The 19,328-nt window shown below is 33.5% G+C and overlaps 1 protein-coding gene across 1 annotated transcript; it reads left to right on the top strand.

The window, feature by feature from the left end:
* The first annotated feature begins 12,395 nt into the window (after positions 1–12,395).
* LOC135221353 (protein pygopus-like) lies at positions 12,396–18,725 on the top strand. The gene is made up of 6 exons (XM_064259157.1): positions 12,396–12,514; positions 13,601–13,897; positions 14,595–14,745; positions 15,425–15,696; positions 16,247–16,362; positions 18,289–18,725. The coding sequence occupies exons 1-6, from the start codon at positions 12,452–12,454 to the stop codon at positions 18,479–18,481; spliced, it is 1,092 nt and encodes a 363-aa protein (XP_064115227.1). The 5' UTR covers positions 12,396–12,451; the 3' UTR covers positions 18,482–18,725.
* The last annotated feature ends 603 nt before the right edge of the window (positions 18,726–19,328 follow it).

The following is a 19,328-nucleotide window of genomic DNA, read 5'->3' on the forward strand; positions in this document are numbered from 1 at the left end:
CGAAGCAAACTCAGGGTGGACGCAAAAGTTTAAACTTACTCTTCGTTTGGGTTTCAAACACCACATCATGATTCATCCTGGACGATTCCCATAGCTGCCAATAACTACAAGGGAGCATAGTGCTCAGGCCAACACATCTTTATGTCTTGCTATTCATAGTGCATATCTTAGAAATCGCAACCAGGCTTTTTAACTGAAGAGACAAATACCACGAGGTCCTATATATTATATATATATATATATATATATATATATATATATATATATATATATACGTATATATATATATATATATATATATATATATATATAGATATATATATATATATATATATAAATATATATATACATATCTATATATATATATATATATATATATATATATATATATATATATATAGATATATATATATATATATTATATAAACATGCATACATACAAATTAGGTACGTCCTAATTAGACCCTATTGCACCTCTGTTTGATATAAGCAATGAATTTTGTATCTGGAAGCTAGCTGACTGTGGGAAGTTATGAACTTGGTTCAGAAGCGCATATGGCTAGTAACGGCGTCAAAAAGACTGATTACGAATTAGATATAGTATCTCATTAGGCTCTGCGCCCAGATATATATATATATATATATATATATATATATATATATATATATATATATATATATATATATATATATATATATATATATATAATATATATATATATATATATATATATATATATATATAATTGGACTTCGTGCCATATTGAATATAATATTGTCTCATCAGCTAAAAAACCTTGTTGCGATTTCTAACATGTGCATTATGAATAGCCAGACCTAAAGATATGTTGGCCTGAGCACTGACAGGCTCCCTTGTAGTTTTTGGCAGCTATGGGCCTCGTCCAGGATGAATCATGATGTGGTGTTTGAAACCCAAACGTAGAATAAGTTTAAACTTTTGCGTCCACCCTGAGTTTGCTTCGTAGCGGGGAATTGCCGTCAGTGCACCTTACGTCCTACACTCTAGGCATTACCGAAGGCTGTTTATAGTGCTCCTTTGAGTGTTGATTTCATCCAAGTTTTAGCCTTGTACTTACCTCTATAACCACTTCCTTTCTGCTCGCTTTTTTGTCCAACGCCACAGACTGTTCCTGCTTAAAGTTACTGCGGTTTTTTTCCCACATGTATATATATATATATATATATATATATATAATATATATATATATATATATATATATGTATATATATAATGGGTGTGTGTGTGCGTGTGTGAGTGAGTGTTTACAACGAGATCGACAAATCAAGCGGCACAATATGTAAGAAACAGTGGCTTCACTCTCAAACATTATACATATTTTATGCACTTATATGTCCTGTTAGGAGTTACATAACAACAGGAAAATGCTACAACGACCATAGCTAGGTCAAGCAAATGAGACAAATCCGGTATAAAAAGTTGGAACGACATTAACAGGTGATTACAAACACAGATCTTTAAACTAGCTTGAACAATACGTAGTCTTAAAAATAAAGGCCTCTAGCTTGTACATTCCTTGGCTTCATTAATCACAGCAGATTCAATTATATTTGTCATAGTTATATTGTTGCGGTATAAAAGAACTTTAGTCCCATTCCAATTAACCCTGTGACAAAAACTGTTAATATCTAAGAACAACGTATTAGAAATTTGCCCTTATTACACAGTATAGATATTATATATATATATATATATATAGATATATATTATATAGATATGTGTGTATGTATATATATATATATATATATATATATATATATATATATATATATATATATATATATATATATATATATATATATATATATATATATATATATATATGTCGTTCTGTACGTTCGTATATAGAACAGCATAAAAACCTTACAAATAAATAAAAAGGTCTTCGTGTAAGCCGGCCTTGAGAGGTGACTATAGGCGAAAACTTGATGACTTAAAGATTCAGGAAGTACATTTAAAACAAGATTATTGCGCATAGAATAGGCAACCGCGTAATCATTGTAGCCAGTTGTTCGGCAAAACTTGCCTGTTTTCCGCTCATTGACGCCTAACTCTTACGTGAGCTCACGTTCCTGCAAGTGGTCTTATTCAGATTTTAGCGGAAAGCTTCCAAGGAGAAAAGGATAGCTTTCGAGCCGAAGAAGGATCACTAGCATGAATTCATTCGCCGGAATGGTTATCATTTCCTAAGAACGATTTGTAAGTGCGGAGATTCAGCAGCCATCCTGTCTTTCGAAATATTCTAAGCAAGATGTACTTAAACCGTCTTAATTGACGTAAAGATGATAATACGAGTCCTTAATATCTCCTTTATGTTTGACTAATATTTCTAAGTGCTTTGATATAAATTTTCTTTACCCGAGTTGAATCCATTTTAGAATACTTCATGCTCAGTTCTTGCTTGCCTTTGAATGTTCTGTCTATGTGATATGATAAAAGTAAAGCTATCTCTGTCTGTCTGTCTGTCTGTCTCTTGAATTGAGACAATGAAATATTAATAAAAAGTTTTTCATAATTTACTTGTTCATCATATATAAGACAAATCGATGGTTAAACGATGTTTCTCATTTCCGAAAACTGCATTTTTATTTAGGACATTGAACTTTTTTTTTATTTAACAAAACCATCATGGGCTTTGCATCAAAGGAAAAAAAATCAATACTAACAATTGCACGCGCATTTGCACACATGCAAGCACAACATACATACCCTCGTATTACGCCACTTGAAACATGTCCTTTCTTTCACCTTCATGTCCTCGTGTCGTGGTTGAACAATTTCTTAAAATCTGAATCCTCTTTTCTAAATGCAAATGTATTGTAAGCTATTCTGTCTATATGCAATAACGACCTACTTTTATGCTTTTCTATGACTAAGAACATTTATTGTTCGAATTTTCGTGTATGAGAGATTAGAGAGATCTTTTATTACACAAGAGACTTCGGAAATGGAAATTCTTAATTTCAGAAGACTGACCTTCCCAATTTTTGTATATTCCCAATGCATTTGCACTAAAATCTTTGGCCTTTTATGATCCTCTCTCTCTCTCTCTCTCTCTCTCTCTCTCTCTCTCTCTCTCTCTCTCTCTCTCTCTCTCTCTCTCTCTCTCCAGATGACTGGACTCTGTATATTAAGTCATCTTCTGCACATCCTCCTCATTCCCCAGCCAAAAGTCTCCTTCTTCATCTCTGATCATCCTAAGAAAAGGCAGGAGAGCGGCGACTTGCAACAGGCAATTCAAACGTCGTAGTCCACTCTTCAAAAACAATATGACATCTGCTGCATTATGCTGATAATGAGGAGTACTCAGATTCTAGCGAATTAGACTTCAAAGAAATACACATTGTACCTCACAGTCGTGTTGCCTTCAAAATCTACGTCAGTGACTGAACAGTCAACTTGCATAAGCCAAATATTTAGAGGCAATACAATGTCTATTGTATAAGTCCTCTATGAGAAACGTGCCTCTGAATTAGAATTTCTGACAGCTTGCTGCAAACGGTTATTTTTTTACTTTTTTCATTATTTCGATATCAGTTCCGTAAAATCTCAGTTCCTTCAGAAGTATTTATCAAGGGGAGGTATTTGCAAAGGACGAATCTTCTGGCTAATAGTTATATTAAGCCTTGGTCTGTCTTACGGGGTTTGTCATTAATCTACAGATGGACCCATAAAACTAACTCGTGTATAATTTTCCTCAAATAAAACCGTTGCAAGTATTAGGTAATTTGCAATGACTAGCATTTTTTTTAGAACAAACTGCAGGGCTTTCCATTATATATAGATTAGAGTTATAGGTACTGACTATGAAAAATATGTTTTCATGTTCATATGTCTAGAGTTCATGACGAATAAGTAGTTCTTTCAGTGTAAACTACGCTCTCTCTCTCTCTCTCTCTCTCTCTCTCTCTCTCTCTCTCTCTCTCTCTCTCTCTCTCTCTCTCTCTCTCTCTTTGGACTTAGGATTTATAGTGATTTGTAAGACGTATAACTACAGAACACCGATAAACAGCCTTCTTTCAAATAGAATAAAAAAAAAAAGTTTCTTTCTTCACAACACTAAAGCCCAACGAAAATGTGGAGATTTTAGCTTTTATTTCAACTCGTAAGAGGATCCCGATCAGCGGTGATTATCAAACAAAGACAGTTTTGTCTATATAATGTATTAAATAATCAAAATTTCTTCAGTAAGGCAAGCATTTTATATTTTTAAACGTGAGACTCCTCGGCCTCGATCTCATCATAGCAGTTGCAAAACACTTCAACCCTTATTAGAAGTATGCAATATCGTAGAATACTTCCAGTGTCAAGTATTTCATGGCAGTCCAAACTAGCTTTCTGAACTATCTAGCACTGGAGGATTCTATTGGTTTTAGCTTGGACCTAGATGATAACAGCTTCTATAACATACATGTCCCCACTCCTTGAATATTTTTTTCTTTTTTCTGAGATAAATCGTATATATCATAAATTTCTGTAGGTAGAGCAGAAATCGATAAGCATCTACAACAGTATAAAAGTAATTTTTTATGTTTTCAAGTGGATTGAAAGTAAAAATTCAACTTTAAAAGTCTCACTCTAATAAGTCAGTTTCTTCTTTAAATATTTCATATGGCATGCAAATTTTTAGATGTTCGAAAATATGACCCCCTAACATTTATGGCAGTAAAATTTATAGATATAAATATATATATAATATATATATTATAATATATATATATATATATATATAAATTTATAGATATATATATAATTATTATAAATTGTATAAATATATATATATATATATATATATATCTAATAAAAGGAGCCCATAAAAAACACCAAAATAGAGAAAAAGTACTATATTTCAGAGGACTGCTGTGTTACAGAACATTTATACCAGTCATATATATATATATATATATATTATATATTGCTACTTTCAAAATGCATGTTTCCCTCGTTGAAATGTCATGTAGAGTTGTGTAACATTTTTTTCAGATTCCTAGATAGCTTAGAATAGGATGTTTTAAATGTGTGTTCAGATTTCGCATTACATATTGTAAAAGAATATATATATTATAACGTAGAATGTAAAAAGAGAGAGATTTTCTTTCCAATTTTCTGCAAGAATCTTCAACGGTACTCTAACTTCTCTTCCAAAAATCATCTCATTAGGTGAGCATCCCATACTTTCTTGATAAGCACTCCTAACTTCAAACAACATTAATGGTAAACCAACATCCCATTCTCTTCCTGACTCAGAACAATACTTTGTCAGCTTACTTTTCAATGTTTGATGGAACCTTTCCAAGGCACCTTGAGTTTCTGGATGATAGGCAGTGGATAACTGTTGTTTCACTCCTAACAAATTCATCACATCCTGGAATAACTTTGAAGTAAAGTTTGTTCCTCTGTCACTTTGTACTATTTCTGGTATTCCAAACTTTGAGAAAAACTCCACAAGTTTTTCAGCAACTATCTTGTCAGATATGTTTCTAACAGGGATTGCTTCTGAATATCTTGTCACAGGACACATTAATGTTAACAAATACTCATTTCCCTTCTTTGTCTTCGGCAATGGTCCAACCATGTCTATAATCACTTTGCTAAAGGGTTCTCCTTTAACTTCTATAGGTTGTAGGGTGGGGGGACTTTCTTGATGGTTTCATTCGGTTTTCCAGCTATCTGGCAGGTATGACACTCACGACAGAACCTGCTAACATCTTTGTGAAGTCCAGGCCAGAAAAAATATTTCATGATCTTCTCCACAGTCTTCCTGATTCCCATATGTCCAGACTCATGAGCTACTGCAACCACTTGCTTTCTCAATGGATATGGAATCAAAATTTGATAATATTCGCCCCATACAGCATCTCCTGGTATATCTGTAGGTCTATACTTCCTCATCAGCAAACCCTCCTTCAGATAATAACAGGTAGGAGTTTGTTGCATCTCTTCTCGATCAACAACTCTGATGAACAAATCAGTTAACGATGCATCCTTCTTCTGCAAGTCCATCAGCTTCTCTCTTGTCACTTGACCAACTTCAAGGGTTGAATTCTCAATATCTGCTAACTCAGCTACTGTAGTTTCACTACTGTCTTCAGTAACACTTTGACTACTCGAAGTCTCTTCAGGAACATCAGGTTCTTCTTCTTCGTCGGCGTCGTCTTCTTCATCTTCTTGGGAAATCTCTTGGTCAGCACTATGGGAAACTTCACTTCCCTGGAACAATTCTTCTAAGCACAAAGATCCTTCACTTGATCCTTCTTGGGTGTGTAAATCCTCAGTTTCTTCACTTGCAGTCGTAGTCCTCTTCATACTTCTGGTAGTTACACAACTAGGAAACAGGTGGGGGTTATCTTCTCCAACTCTACTGTAGGACTAATCCTCAATGGTTTGTCTGTCACTACAGGACAAGGAATAAATGGCACACTACCAACTTCATTCCCCAACAGACATGTACACCTTCCACAGCCAGTGAGTCCTTTACAGCAAAATCAACATTCCCTGTCACCAATTCACATGACAAGTGTAAGCGGCATATAGGAGTTACTTCCTCTCCTCCTATACCCTTTAAAATAACTGAATCTCCTGTGAGACTCTTCTCCAACTGAGGGTGAGAACCACGTACTACCACACTATGGTTACTCCCACTGTATCACGTAATATCTTGACTGGTACCTGCATACTTCCTTCTTGAGTTGACAGCATACCCTCATAGATATATGGCTTAAAAGCCTCCACGCTGCTAAGCCACTCGCTGCTTGAGGTAACATTTCCACTGGTTGTTAAACATTCAGCTTGTTTAGTTTCATTCTTCTCTGGAGTCTGATTCTTTCCCACACTCCTCTTCGTAGATTGTTTCACCTGGTCACCTTTTACAACTTGACCAACTGGCTTTGACTGCTGTTGATTCCGGTAACACTCTTGACTGTAGTGTCCTACTCTTCCACACTTGAAACAGACAACATTAGGTTTCTGTAACTGTCTTGAAAAACTGGATGAGGATTTCACATTAGCTTGCTGAGTTGTATTACCTTGTGTATTCTTGATAGTATCACTTGTAGGTTTCCCATCAAATTTGTTCCTGTTATTTGGATAAGACTTAAAACCTGGGCGTTGTTGACTCTGGTACTTGACATTGTAATTACGTTTACTACTGATTATATTGTAATCTTCACTTAGTGTAGCAGCTTTGTCAAGTTTCTTCACCTCTCTCTCTCTCTTAAATAGGCTCTTATATGTTCAGGAATTCCCTTAAGATACTGTTCAAGAACAAGTAACTCTTCTAACTCATCAAAAGTTTCAACTTTAGCAGCTTCTAACCAACGTTTGAAACACCTTCTCACTTTGTAAGCATAATCTAAGAATGTTCCCTTCTCATCTTTTCTTAAATTTCTGAATCTTTCATTGTAGTACTCTGGGGTCATCTGGTAAACTTGTAGCACACTGTGTTTAAGTACCTGATAGTCTTTACACTGATCAGCTGTTAAGGCTAGATAAGCACTTCTCCCTTTGCCAATCAAGACACTTTGTAGCAAAACTGACCATTTATCTTCTGGCCATCCCATACCTGAAGCCACTTTCTCAAAGTGATCAAAAAACTCATCTGGAGCTTCTTCAGTAAACTTAGGGATTAACTTCTGTACTCTCACTACATCAAAAAAATACAGGGTCTTGATTACCTTTGTTTAGGGTTAGACGGAGTTACAGGTAATGTGGATCTAGCTTTTATTAATTCCATTTCCCTTTCATGTCTTTGCGAATTCTCTTTCCTCTTTTATCCTTTCTCTTTCCTCTTCTGCTGCTTTTTCTTCTTCTCTTTCTCTTCTTTCTTGTTTTTCCCTGTCTATACTTTCTCTTTCAGCTTGCATTCTCTCTCTTTCAGCAAGCATTTTTAGCTTAATCAAATTCTCTTCTGCTTCAATGCGTCTAAGCTCTAACTCTGCATCACTTTTCTCTTTCTTTTCTGCTTGCTTATTTATGAGATCAGCACGTGCTACATTCAACAACTCTTGAGACAATTCTAAGTCATCTTCATCAGTTATTCTACCAGAGTTTATCAATGATTCCATAGCAATACATCTTATTTGTGCCTTTACCATACTAGTAGACACATAACCACCACATGCCACTGCTAAAGCGCTCCACTGTGCCTTAGTTAGAGTGGTTTCAGACAAAACTTGGATGGAAGGGGCTGCTAAAAATTCCTGAACCTTGAACTGAGCCATTTTCCTCTAAGTTATCAACTTACAATTCAATATAATAAATGCAAAACAAAATTATATGGTCACTCTCCTAACAAAATATATCCCTAACACCACCAGTATATTCTAGAGTGATAATGAAATCTGCTTTCCCGGGTCTCTGGGCACCATTAAACAATGTTACGAAGTGCCAAGTATCTGGTTACTACACTTACCATTCCTTTAATGTTACCTCACAAAAGCCAGACACCTGAACCCTCATAACATGTATTAAACGACTGAATACTCTAAAGGCAACAGTGATCCCTTAACACTTACCAGTATTGCAGAAAATCAGACTAAGTTCATCAAAACAGGTGTGAGGTAATCTTGTAAGTAATTAAATTAATCAAAGGGCATCACTCCATCAACAACTTTAAAAATCTAAGTATTACCCTGATTTCAGAAGTGTAAGTACTTCCCTGGTTCTAAGTCACTTCAAGTAAATTGAAGGAAAGCAAATCAATTACCACTCTATGATTCTACCTATCATCAATATAATCAAATGCAAATATACTGGGATAAAAATAAAAACACTTATAAAAATTTTAAATACAAAAATTTATTATTAAATTCAAAATTTATAGTAGAAATTCATCAATATCAGGGAAAATTACTGTTACTTGAAAACAAGTAAAGTTTCATTAATTCTTGAATCAAATTAAGTAAAATTAAATCAAAATTAATTCATCACAAAATTCAAGAAAATTAATTCAATCTTCAAAAGTGTTAAGGCAAAATTCAAGTGTTAGCAATAATTGAAAATTTGAAATTATTCACAAGTGCTAAACAATAATAAAACTTGAAAAGGATTCTAAGTAAATGCAAATTAATTCACAAGAGTTAAATTTAATTAAATGTGCAATGATTAAGCAATGAAAATAACTAAGTCAATTAAATTGTGAATGCAAATAAAAATATAAAATAAAAAGGCACACTTCAATAAGAAAATGAACAAGTGCACAAACAATGGAACAATCACAAACACAAAAATATGCAATGTGTAAAAGTGTAAATCTTTTCACTCAAAACACTGTAACCAACAGTTTTTACCAAACCTTCATAACCACCTGTTATTAGTTATTAGTTAACCAAACCGTTATTAGTTATTAGTTAATCACCTAACCGTTATTAGTTGCAACTTTACCTTTTTGGTATACCAATTTCTTTCTTTGCTTTGCTGCAGGCTTGATTCACACTTTCACAAAAACCAGGCGCCGTTACGAAATAATGTTTTTTCAGATTCCAAAAAAAAAACACTAAATAATACTAAACAAACTCTAAGAAATATCAAATATGAAATTCTAAGTTACGAGTGACCAATTTATGTTACGTTAATATAATCTCAAGGATGTTGCGAGAGAGAGGAGAAAGAGAGAGAGATCGAGAGCGAGATGTTAATGCCTCGAGGTTCTAAGATGTAATGAAATCTCTTCCTTTACGGAAGCTGGACAGGGCAGATGACAAAAACGTTCTTGGCACAAATGCTTCCAGAAAGTTCGAAATCTGACGCAATCTTCATAAAGAAATGTGCAATCTCCACGTGGGACTCGGCAAAGACATACGCGTACGAGTCCAGTCTTTTAAAAAAAAGACATGTACCCGATCGAAACGGAGGTTGAGCAATAATTAAGATTGACATGTTTTGATAACAACGCAAGACTCGAGCTCGCTTAATCTCGGGGAGATGAAAAGTTACTGAAACAATTATAGCTTTGAACGGACAAAGAAAATCTCTCTCTTTTTACATTCTACGTTATAATATATATATTCTTTTACAATATGTAATACGAAATCTGAACACACATTTAAAACATCCTATTCTAAGCTATCTAGGAATCTGAAAAAAATGTTACACAATTCTACATGACATTTCAACAAGGGGAACATGCATTTTGAAAGTAGCAATATAATAATATATGTATATATAATATATATATATATATATATATATATATATATTATATATATAGTATATATATATATACTTATATAGTGTGTGTGATGTGTTGTGTATGGTTGTGGTGGTGTGGTAGTGCCTGCGGCGCGCGCGTGTGTATAAAACGTAATAATAAATATCATTGTCAAGACCAGGAAGAACATTCTTTATTATAATTTACGAGCTTTCGAGGTATAAAACCTCGTCATCAGGCTGAAGAATTGACAAGGATGAGGATCACTCAAATTGCAATAAAATTGGCCTACCAAGACCTTAAGTAAAAATGCTAACAACACCTAAAACGAACATCAAATACAAATAAAAAAATGCTGAAAAATATAAAACGAATACCAAATACAAACTACAAAAAATGCTAACAAAACATAAAACGAGCATGAAATAAAAAAAATGCTAAGAAACACATAAAATGAACATCAAATACAAACTGAAAAAATGCTAATAAACCATAAAACGAACATCAAATGCGAAAAAAAAAAATATAAAAAACATAAAATGAACATAAAAAACAAACTGGAAAAAATGCTAACACAACGTAAAACGCACACCAAATACAAAAAAAAAGCTAAGAAAACATAAAACGAACATCAAATACACACTAGAAATAAAATGCTAACGAAACATAAAGCGAACATCAAACTAAAAAAATGAATCACCAAAATTATGAAAAAACAAACCAATGCAAACATAAAAATAAGGTAAATTTAAACGAACTATCTTATCCAAAAAAATGTCAAACGATCCATTTGTGCACCTACTATTAAATCACACGATAGCTAGTTGAATACCGTTTTCGGTTTTGTTATCATTTTTACTGAAGATTTTTAGTAGGACAATTAATTTTATTGTAATTTCAGTGATCTATGATAAGCTTTCATACCTCGAAAGCTCGTATAATGAAGAATGTTCTTCCTGGTCTTGGCAATGTTATTATCATTAAGCTAAGATTTCAATGTAGCCGACCAATTACTGAGACTACATATATTTAATGTGCAAATATAATTTCTTGCAAACTATCTATCTAGTCAAGATTTTTAAATGTGGCCCATTATTTGTATAATTCTGTGTTCTATCTCTCTGTGTGTTTTGCCATCTATCTAGTCGAGATCTGTTTACGGGGTTTCAGTCACTCTTCTAAGAAACTGATCTGGCGGAGATAAACGACAGCCAACCTAACCACGTACCGTCAGGGCATAATAAATGTTATCTCGGATAGAATAGCGATTTGAAGTCATCTCGGTCGGGATTATTTTTCTCATTTCCTCTTTTGACATTTATTTCACGCCACAGGAGGGAATTAAGTCACTAATGCCTGCGGAAAGTATAGCAATTTCACAGTCGATAATTACTGAATAGCTAGCGTTCCTTTTCAGACAGTTAACATTTTTATCCAAGCGTGGCCCAAGTACTCTTTCTGGCGCTATACGGACACGTGCGGTCATAGTAAACAAATATGGCCTTCAAATACGTAGGAATCAACCAGTTATCTCTCTCTCTCTCTCTCTCGTCTGCGAAAAAACTTAACTCTTCTTCTATTTGGGTAACTAATCTTCCTGATGCCTTCGGCAACTAAATTAACGGAACACAAGTCCAACCTCACCTCAATAACCTGAAGAGAATCTGAAGGCTAAACTCCTCGAGTCATGTTCTCAATGAGGAAACGGCGCACAGTTTCATATATTCCATATGTAGCTGTAGGGGGATGATTTGACTGTTATCTTCGGCAGTCGATAAAATAATCTTATTTTAGTTACTGGATATTTTGCACATAAGCTTCCGAATGATATCTACTTATCAAATATTAGATAGCAGAAACCATGTTGTGAACTACGAGGATACTCAACAGCATTAAAGGAAGTGCGAATTATGTGAATGAAAGCTGGTAAATACCAACGAAACGACGCTAAAAATTAACTGAGGATACAAAATGTTATTGCAAAGGCCTCCCTTAAACATTAAAGAATCGCCCACAACACGTTTTAGTGAGTGTGGAAACATAGCATTAATTTCCGTGTGACCTTCGAGGCCCAGTGAGTAATCGAAGGCGAATGACAACTGTAGCGCGGATAATGATGACATCACGTCAGTAATCCTGGAGGAACTAATGAGACATGGACATACCAGCTCCGGGATAAATGCCTCCCGGATGTTAGACAAACTGGCAACGAGAAACCGAACTATTCTTACAGCCAGCGAGGAGTCCTACGAGCAGTCTGAAGAATGGCATCCAGAGGATTAGGTCTACTGTCGTTGGTGGTATCAGCCATTGTAGTGGCTGGCCAGGTATGCCATACCAAAGACGCACTTAGTTTTCATATATATATATATATTTATATATATATATATATATATATATATATATATATATATATATATATATATATATATATATATTTGTGTGTGCGCGCGCCCGCGTGTTTTTGTGTATGTATGTATGTATTTAGAATGTATGCTAATGATAAGTATTTCAATCTTGACATTTTTAAAAGTGCTGCGGCTATCCACTATCCATGCAGATATAACTTCGTACGTAGTTGTAAAAGCACATCTATTCCATCTGACTAATCCTGTCGTAGAAACGCGCACACACACACACACACCACACACACACACACACACACACATATATATATATATATATATATATATATATATATATATATATATATATATATATATATATATATATATATATATATATATATATATATATATATATATATATATATATATATATCTAATAAAAGGAGCCCATCAAAAACACCAAAATGTAGAGAGGAAAGTACTATATTTCAGAGACTGCTGTCTCTCTCTTCAGGTATATACCTGAAGAGAGAGACAGCAGTCTCTGAAATATAGTACTTTCCTCTCTACATTTTGGTGTTTTTATGGGCTCCTTTTATTAGATGGAATTCTGTTGTTACAGAACATTTTTACCAGTCATATTATATATATATATATATATATATATATATATATATACATATATATATATATATATATATATATATATATATATATATATATATATATATATATATATATATATATATATATATATATATATATATGTGTGTGTGTGTGTGTGTGTGTGTGTGTATGTGTGTGTGTGTGTGTATGCATGTATGTTTGTGTGCGTGCATGCGCACGTGTGTGTTTGCGTGTCGCATATATGCAGGGTTCATGTCCATTCACGAACCAATCTCTTGTGATTGCATGCGAAATATGACCAGAAGTCTGTGACCTTATTCCTGGAATACAGATTTTCACTATTCTTGATGTGAAATGTTCAATTGCGTCTTTCTCATAGCAAAATTAAATCCATTCTTTTTCTTGGACCTCATTAATTATGCAAGCTGTATTCCGTAGCCACCGTTCCCTCCGCCACCGGGTGGTGGTCCCCCTGGAGGATTTGGACCATTTCCATTTCCACCATTTGGAAGTGGCCCACAAAGAAATCGAACTACCCCACCGTTTGTAAGGGGCCCACCAGGAAGCTCACCATTTCCACCGTTTGGAAGCGGCTCACCGATTGGAAGTGGCTCACCGTTTGGAAGTGGCTCACCGTTTGGAGGTGGCCCACAAGGAGTTCGACCACGACCTGGAGGCCCTCTTCCGCCTCGATTCCCAGATTCTGGCCAAAACGCAACTGTTATTTCCCCCGAGGTAAGTTATTGTATATATATACACTATACACACACACACACAAACACACACACACACACACACACACACACACACACACACATATATATAGATATATATATATTATATATATATATATATAATATATATATATATATATATATATATATACATATTTTATACGTATGTGGTCTATAGATATCTAGATTATAATATATACGGTATATCTATGTATATATCATCTATCTATATCTATCTAAATATATATCTATATATCTATCTATCTATATCTTATATATATATATATATATATTATATATATATATATATATATATATAGATATATATCTCACTTAGATTAACGTACATAAGTTGCTAATTTCTTAATCATTTACAAGAAAAATGCATAATTCATCAGATTTATATATATATATATATATATATATATATATATATATATATATATATATATATATATATATATATATATATATATATATATATATATATATATATATATATATATATATATAAAGAGAGAGAGAGAGAGAGAGAGAGAGAGAGAGAGAGAGAGAGAGAGAGAGCGTTGTCTAATGAAGGGAAGAAGAAGATTGCGATAGTCATTCTTATATAATCATTAACAGTATCACCTTCAGGAACCAAGAGACAGGCAAATTACAGTCTGTCCTTAAGATTGACTTTATTCTCTCCTCGGCAGGAACTGGCGAACAGAGCTTTGGCACAAGCCACGAACGGTTCAACTTGCTTCCCTGGAATAAATTCTTGCAGTGGAAACATTTGCGGCAAAAATCTGAGTTCTGTATTCCGTATGGTAGAAGAAGGGGAATTTAGAATTCTGGTCACTAATGGTAAGCATTAGGTGGAATTTTTATTTTTTTTTCTAACACGAGCGAGCGTTCAATGGGAAATCACATTTGACGCCGAAAACCTTTACTTTCAGGTGATGTCATAACTAGTCATTCTAGTAATTTTTGCAAAAATCTAGGGTTTTCTCCAGATATCGAATCCTGAAAATGCTGACGACGATTCAGTTTACGATGCAGCCATGTACACAATCTTTATACTTAACCACGAAATGTTTAATCTATGCTTTTATAAATGTAACTGCAGACTAGTATTGTTAATGCTACTGGCTTTATTGGCCAGCTTGTCACAGCCATATAAGACAAGAGCCAGTTTACTATTTTTAAACGATGTAAATAAGAGGTTCAATCCCGAGTTTGACTTTGTATAGAGAAAATTCAAGAAGAGTGAAATTTAACTTAAATGAAGTCATATAACTTTTATCTTTAGCTGTCAACTGAATGGGATGTGTGAAAGATGGCCTAAAGTTGAACGCCATTTATTTCTGTTCCTTTTTGTTAAATATGATTCCCCAAATAGTAAGCACTTCATTTGAAGTAATAGATTTTTTCCACAGCAATGAGCTTCAAGGAATGCTCTAATGAATTTTTCTTCCTAGCTTACCTACTGTTCGCTGTGAGGGTCACAATCTAACGTCCTCTGACAATTTCTCATAAAAACCAGGCATACCGAACCATACATACGCTGTTGGAGCTCAGACGCCAAACCCGAACAACGTGTGCGTCCACAACTCGTACATGAAGGTGCCAAGGAACCCTACGCGAGGAAGCTTCCAGCAGAGCGGAATGGGTCCTGTTGGGATCGCGCTCTCTGGCGGCTTCTTTTACAATCACCTGTCGACTCCTTCAGGCGACGTGGCGAAGGAGGTAGAGGGTGCTTCCTTTGACTCTTGCAGCGGTCATGCTGATCCTCGGTGCAGATACCACTACCATATGGTAAGTACTATATTTAGTTGTCTCTTATCGCACTCCTTTGACCTGGATATATCTCACATAACAACCCTATATCATTGATGTTCGCCAAAGAATTTGCATCTTAATCTAAAAGCAGCATGTCGTGACAAAGAGTCTGGAAGAAGCTTAATCAGACAGGATGAAAACAGGTTGATAACGAACTGGGCTTGACAGATAATTTAAAAACCACCTGTATAATTTATTCCTTCTATCATAGAAGGTAACATTCCTCCTGTTTTTGTTGAAATGTTGATTGTTTATGAAAAAGTGGTAGCGAGATGATGGTGTGAGGGAATAATTATATAAGAATGATAAATATTAACACATCGAAATGCATGACATCTCAAATAAATTGTTACTCGGGTTAAACACTCATAGTAGAAAACAAACAATCACAAACGATGATTACACAAAAAGAGGCAACAAGGCAAGGATCATCAGCAACAGAGGAGTAAGTAATACAAAAATAAATTTAAGCAAAAAAGTAGTGTCTAAGGTAGCACGAAACTATAAAATGACTTTATACTTCTAGGTGCCTAAATGTCTTGACCCAGACAACACTTGCAAACTTGTCGGCTACATGTTGGACGGCTTCCCAGTGTACTCTTACTGCACCGTCGATGGACAGCAACTGCGGAGCTGCTATAAGTGAGTATCGAGCTCCGATCAAATCCACTTTGAGCATTAAGTCTTTATTTATATATATATATATATATATATATATATATATATATATATATATATATATCTATATATATAGAGAGAGAGAGATGAGAGAGAGAGAGAGAGAGATACATATATATTATTATATATTAATATATATATATATATTATATATGTATATATATATATATATATATGTATATATATACAATATATAATATAATATATTATATTAATATATATATATATTATATATATATATATATATATATCAAATATATATATTATATATATTATATATTATATATATATATCATATATATATAGTATATATATATATATACATATACGTATGTTTGTGTTTTGTGTGTAATCTTATATATATGCATATAATACATACATATATAATATATATATATACTTATAATATAATATCTATATTATATCTTATATAATTATTACCATATATATATATAGTATATTATATATATATATATTACTATACACAATATTATATATAATATTATAACATATACGTATGTGTGTGTGTGTGTAATCTATATATAATGCTCTATATACAATACATTAGATATATATATATTATAATATAATATATATATATATATCATATATATATATATATATATATATATATATATATATATATATATATATTATAATATATATATATATTCCTTTAAAGTGTGACTGCAAAAAAAAAAAAATTTGTGGCAGGGAATGTTTTATTTAAGGACAACATATATCCGGTAGTTGTGTATTTCCGGCCCTAAGTATGATACAATTAGTTGAATTCAGTTAAAAAGCAAACTTTATTTAATAGTGACTTAATATTTTCCTTTATGTTATGTATTCATTGTTTCTATTTTACGTTCATAGTATCATGCCTTTACATTAATCAATGATCACCTAAAGGAAAAGATATCTATTTTTATCATTCAATAAATTTAAATGTGACTTTTTCCCGACACTGATATAATTTTGGATAATCTAACCACACTATCAAAAAATCCTATCTTTGACAGCAGAATCGCCTTTTTTTTATGTGCACCTATTGACAATGACAATTGTATAATTTAGACAGCTTTAAAATGTTTTTATTTATCTCTTTCTGATTGCGTACAAACACAGAATCTGAATATACAAAAAAGGTCTTATCAATTAAGACTAAAAAAATATGATAAAGCTGAGCTATATATCGTTTGTGTGAAAGGTATCAGACCAATCTTACTATAAATCATTCAATATTGATATATCTGCACTGGGGTAATATCGAAGGACTGATGTAAGAGAAGAGTGAATAATCAGGGCTGAAATGGAAAGCAGCTACACAACTATTCGGGAAATGATAATTTCAGTAACACATCCTAACCTAACCTATGATATGATTCTGCCTCCTAATTCAATGAGCGGCTCTGTTTCCTCTTGAATTCCTCTTAACATACAGCGATAATCTGCAAAATGATAACGCATATACCAGTAACTCACATACCTAAATTAAGATTAATGCTGTATGAGACGCGGCCCAAGTTACCTTCAGCTACACCCCGGTGGTGGATTGCCCTAAAGCGTTGCCAGACACACGACCATGGCTACTTTTAACCATAAATGAAATAAAAAATACTAAGGCTAGAGGGCTACAATTTGGTACGTTTGGTAATTGAACGGTGGTTGATCAATATACTAATTTGCAGCCATCTAGCCTCAGTAGTGTTTAAGATCGGGGGGCAGACAGAAAAAGCACCGGCGGACAGATAAAGTCATCTCAATAGTTTTCTTTTACAGAAAACTAAAATTGTCAATCCTGTCAAACTGTACATTACATTCGAAGGTTCATACTGATATCAGGACCAGTGGTTAGTTTTTTCTCATTATATTCGTATTCTTCCTCAGGAAAGTGAGTGGAGACGGGACCAACCAAAGCCACTACCAATATTCTCCAGACAGCGAATGCCAACTGGACGAAGCCAACGGGTACGATTTCGGAGGAACACAGGGATACGGATATGTGTTCTCTGAGAATTATCCTTTTATTATGCGCGGATTCATGGGATCCAAAGTCTACAGCATCTGCAGTGTTGTTTAATGTTCGAAGTTTCTCTTGGTACTGATTCCAGGATTAATGGACTGGAGACCACCGTTTTCTTATAAGTGTTAATTTTGGATAATTTGTCGAGTTATATGTCACATTTTTTGGTAAATTTCTGATTTTCAGGTAACTGTTCAATTTTAGTTTTTTTTAATATCAAATAAGCATAAACCTTTACCAATGTATGTTAATGTTCACCAATGAAACATTCGTGATTAAATGGATTTGAATGGCAAAATTATATTTGATTTTTTATTTTCGAAACTTCCCTCTTTCCGATGTTTCTTAGCCTCTACTTAAATGCGAGAGAGAGAAAAAAACATACACTGAATGTTGAAAAGTTAAATATTCTGGTGCATTAACTTTTGTGCTTTCTTCACAAAATATTTAAAAATTTAAATAGATGAAATAAAAATATTCATTACTTGACTCCTCATTAACTTAAATAAAGTTTTAGATTTCTTCCTGATTAACCATAACTAAGTTTACTAGAGGAAATCTGGTCCAAGTTGTTAATACACAGTGGATTGTTACAAATTCGTTGTTATCAACATGACAACTATCATTATGGTATTATTGAAATGTTATCAACACCATACATTACTAAAAGTATCGAGTCTGTAAAATGTTAGTTAATTAAATAATATTTTGATTGGAGGCACTGCAAAATCTTTCGGTGATAAATGATTACTCTACGGTACTAATCTATAAACAAAGGACAAATTTTGACTACTCGTGCTTCTCTGCAATCTTAGGTATACTTGCGAATATAAGGCAATGGAACAAAGCCAAGGTGCTTAAACAGTTTTCTAGTTATCTCTACAGTGATCACTATCTTCCATTC

The sequence above is a fragment of the Macrobrachium nipponense genome, chromosome 20 (assembly GCF_015104395.2).
Source record: "Macrobrachium nipponense isolate FS-2020 chromosome 20, ASM1510439v2, whole genome shotgun sequence".
NCBI classification, from domain to species: domain Eukaryota; kingdom Metazoa; phylum Arthropoda; class Malacostraca; order Decapoda; family Palaemonidae; genus Macrobrachium; species Macrobrachium nipponense.

Coding starts and splice junctions, on each gene's coding strand:
- LOC135221353 (XM_064259157.1), top strand. CDS start 12,452: ATGGCATCCAGAGGATTAGGTCTACTGTCGTTGGTGGTATCAGCCATT. Junction 13,898..14,594: donor CAACTGTTATTTCCCCCGAG/GTAAGTTATTGT, acceptor TCTCCTCGGCAG/GAACTGGCGAACAGAGCTTT. Junction 15,697..16,246: donor GCAGATACCACTACCATATG/GTAAGTACTATA, acceptor TTATACTTCTAG/GTGCCTAAATGTCTTGACCC.